The sequence below is a fragment of the Austrofundulus limnaeus genome, unplaced genomic scaffold, assembly GCF_001266775.1.
Source record: "Austrofundulus limnaeus strain Quisiro unplaced genomic scaffold, Austrofundulus_limnaeus-1.0 Scaffold60, whole genome shotgun sequence".
Lineage (NCBI taxonomy): Eukaryota > Metazoa > Chordata > Actinopteri > Cyprinodontiformes > Rivulidae > Austrofundulus > Austrofundulus limnaeus.
This window is the reverse complement of record NW_013952462.1, coordinates 606,046-608,672: the sequence shown is the minus strand read 5'-3', so window position 1 is coordinate 608,672 and position 2,627 is coordinate 606,046. Positions and strand designations below refer to the sequence as shown.

Here is a 2,627-nt window from a genome sequence, read left to right as displayed (position 1 = left end):
AATTTGCACAGAAACCTAATCAACATGAACTACAGTATGTTTATGATTTATTTTTTAACAACTATAAATTTTATAATAAAAAAAACTAAATATATGGCTTTAAGTCCTTTCTGTAAATAATTACACATGTATGTGAAGTTATTGCCAGGCAATCTTCTTTCCTATACAAATACCAGGATCAGTCATGTAGAGACACTCAAAAAAATGTTTAAACTTTTCTCCTCGGTTTGGTTTTTCATGCAGCTTTAACTGAAAACATAACTAAATAAAAGATTTTATTCTGTCAAAGTGAACTGTAATGAGGAGTACACAGTCTTACTTTGTCCACGATGGTTGCAGCGCTGGATGCGCTGACAGTCATAGACACAATTGCTCGGGTGATTCCAACTCCTGCGACGACAAAAACCTAAAACACAGGTTATGCAACATGTTCAGCTGTTTTTCTACGCAGTTTATCTCCTGGAGCATACGTAGGCTCCAGGAATGCTGATAACATGGCTGTGCTTGCTAACATCACTGACAAACACTGTGCTGTCTTCTTTTATCTTCTCACCATAGATTAGCTCATATTGTCTGTTGTGCTGGTTGTGATATTAATGCACATAAAGATCCATCAAAATTTGAAAACGCTGTGCCAGGGGTTTGGAACAGACTGTTCAACGGAGCTGCAAATTGTTTTCTTATCAGGAAAGTGTTGCACAAGGTCATTTATCTTCGCTAAGAGACAAAAAGTAGGAGTTAAATACAGTTCCGACGGCAGCACACCTACAACTTTTGGAGAGAATTAATGTTTCAAACGTCTGGGAAGAATGTCCAAAAATTTGTAAGCTAGGACCCTCAAAAGCACCAATATTATCAGGTCTAATGTGATGTGTAACAATCACAGTAGCAGTGCTGAGAAGCTGCAGAAGCTCAGTGTGAGTGCCATCAGGAAAGGCATCCGGTGTAAAACAATTGCCAAATCTTTTAGTGAGGRTGCTCGCTGTGATGACCCCTGAAGAAGGTAGCAGCTGAAAGAACAACAACAACAATGGCATAACTGAATATATCAGTTTTTTTTCTGTTTGTACCCTACCAGCAAGTAGAAGGTGACAAAAATGGGGCTGGAAGTGAGTCGAATCTTTGCCCTGGCTGAGGGCAGCTTCCACATCAGGAACACAAAGAAGGCTACATTTGGCACCAGCAGTAAAATGTCCCAGAAACGCACCCTGARACAAAAAAACAAAGAGAAAGTACCGGTAATGTTAATGTACTTTCTAAACGCTGCATTACTAATGTTAACTAAGAGCTAACGATTACCTGGAGTCTCCAGCATCCTCATACAGCAGCTGCAGACATTTGTGAGGCCTGCTGATGTTGGATGCAGAATCGGGTTGCCAGGTTGGGAATGCCGAAGTGTTCTCCGGCGAGGACGTAGGTGAAACGGTGTCATTGTACTGAGTGAAACTGACCACAGCAGTCAKTACGTTTAGCATGGTGTCAACGCCTGGGTGAAAAAGAAAAATCTGTTAGGTGGAAAACCATATTTACCTTCTTGCAGTCTGTAAGTATTAAAGGCCAGGTGAGGTGGTTAGGATGCATTCAGTGTTTAGTCTATTTTACTGACTTTTCTGTTAATGCAAACTAGATTAAAATCTTAATAACAAATGGTTCCGTAACAGAGATCTCAGACTTCTATAAATATTACATTATTATGTAACTTGTTGCTGACTTTAGTTAAACTGCTAATACAACTAGTCGAAAATACCAAAATACCATGATGTTGGACTAAAATGCCAGAACGTATTCACTAAGGCCTCTTAAATTTTATAATTTGAAGTTCATCTAAGCAAATATTCCTGCGCAGCTGTAAAACTACGGTACTTTCTCTTAAAGGGGAATTTCAGTCATTAGCTAATAGCTAGCTAGCACCCGTCGGAAGATAAGCCGTATTTGTAAAYCAAAATTATTTTTCCTCGCATGTTATTCAGAAATAAACACAACATATGTCAAGATACTATCGGTGAAATAGGCTTTTTAAATCAACATTTATCACAGATGAAAAGCCGAGTGACCAGCATTACCAAAACAAACATGAAAAGAGACTGTTTACTGACGCTGACATAACAGCTCCAAGTAGTAAACACTGACGTCTTACCGCTTAAGAAAACTCGATTTCAAGTATTAAATAGTAGCAGGATGTCCTAATCGATTAGATGACCCCAGCGCAAGTTATACGTGTTGTTATAGACGTTTCAATCGAACAACACACRGAACACTGTACAGACCCATAGCTGCCTCTACTGGATACTTTCGTTGACTAAAATTTCCCGTGTGGGTCACGTGACTACTTCACAAGGGGTCTGCATCTTTTATTCACCACGGTAGTTAGCGGAGGCGACTCGCCCACCAACTTTTAGCCTGAAATGATTGAATGAACAATGCATCTGCTGAATTAATCAAGGAGTAAATTATGCTATATTTATTTATTTGTYATAAAAGTTATTATTTAATACATCAATGACACAATCCCACCTTGAAAAAATCACCAGACTGCCGCTCCTTTGCGACGCAGCTCGAGCCGGTTTATGCGCCTGCAATACACAAAGAGGCTAACCCACGCTTATCAAACAAGTCTCGCGAGAATG

At 39.4% G+C, this 2,627-nt stretch overlaps 1 protein-coding gene across 1 annotated transcript in view; it reads right to left on the bottom strand.

Annotated features, from left to right (window-relative positions):
* tpra1 (transmembrane protein, adipocyte asscociated 1) overlaps positions 1-2,308 on the bottom strand; it is a 6,996-nt gene extending 4,688 nt beyond the window's left edge. The window contains exons 1-4 of the mRNA XM_014009641.1: positions 2,138-2,308; positions 1,300-1,486; positions 1,076-1,208; positions 320-406 (exon numbers count right to left, since the gene is read on the bottom strand). Coding sequence (XP_013865095.1) covers positions 320-406; positions 1,076-1,208; positions 1,300-1,475 — 396 coding nt within the window. The 5' untranslated portion in view covers positions 1,476-1,486; positions 2,138-2,308. The remainder of the gene's footprint in view (positions 1-319; positions 407-1,075; positions 1,209-1,299; positions 1,487-2,137) is intronic.
* Between the last annotated feature and the right edge of the window lie 319 nt (positions 2,309-2,627).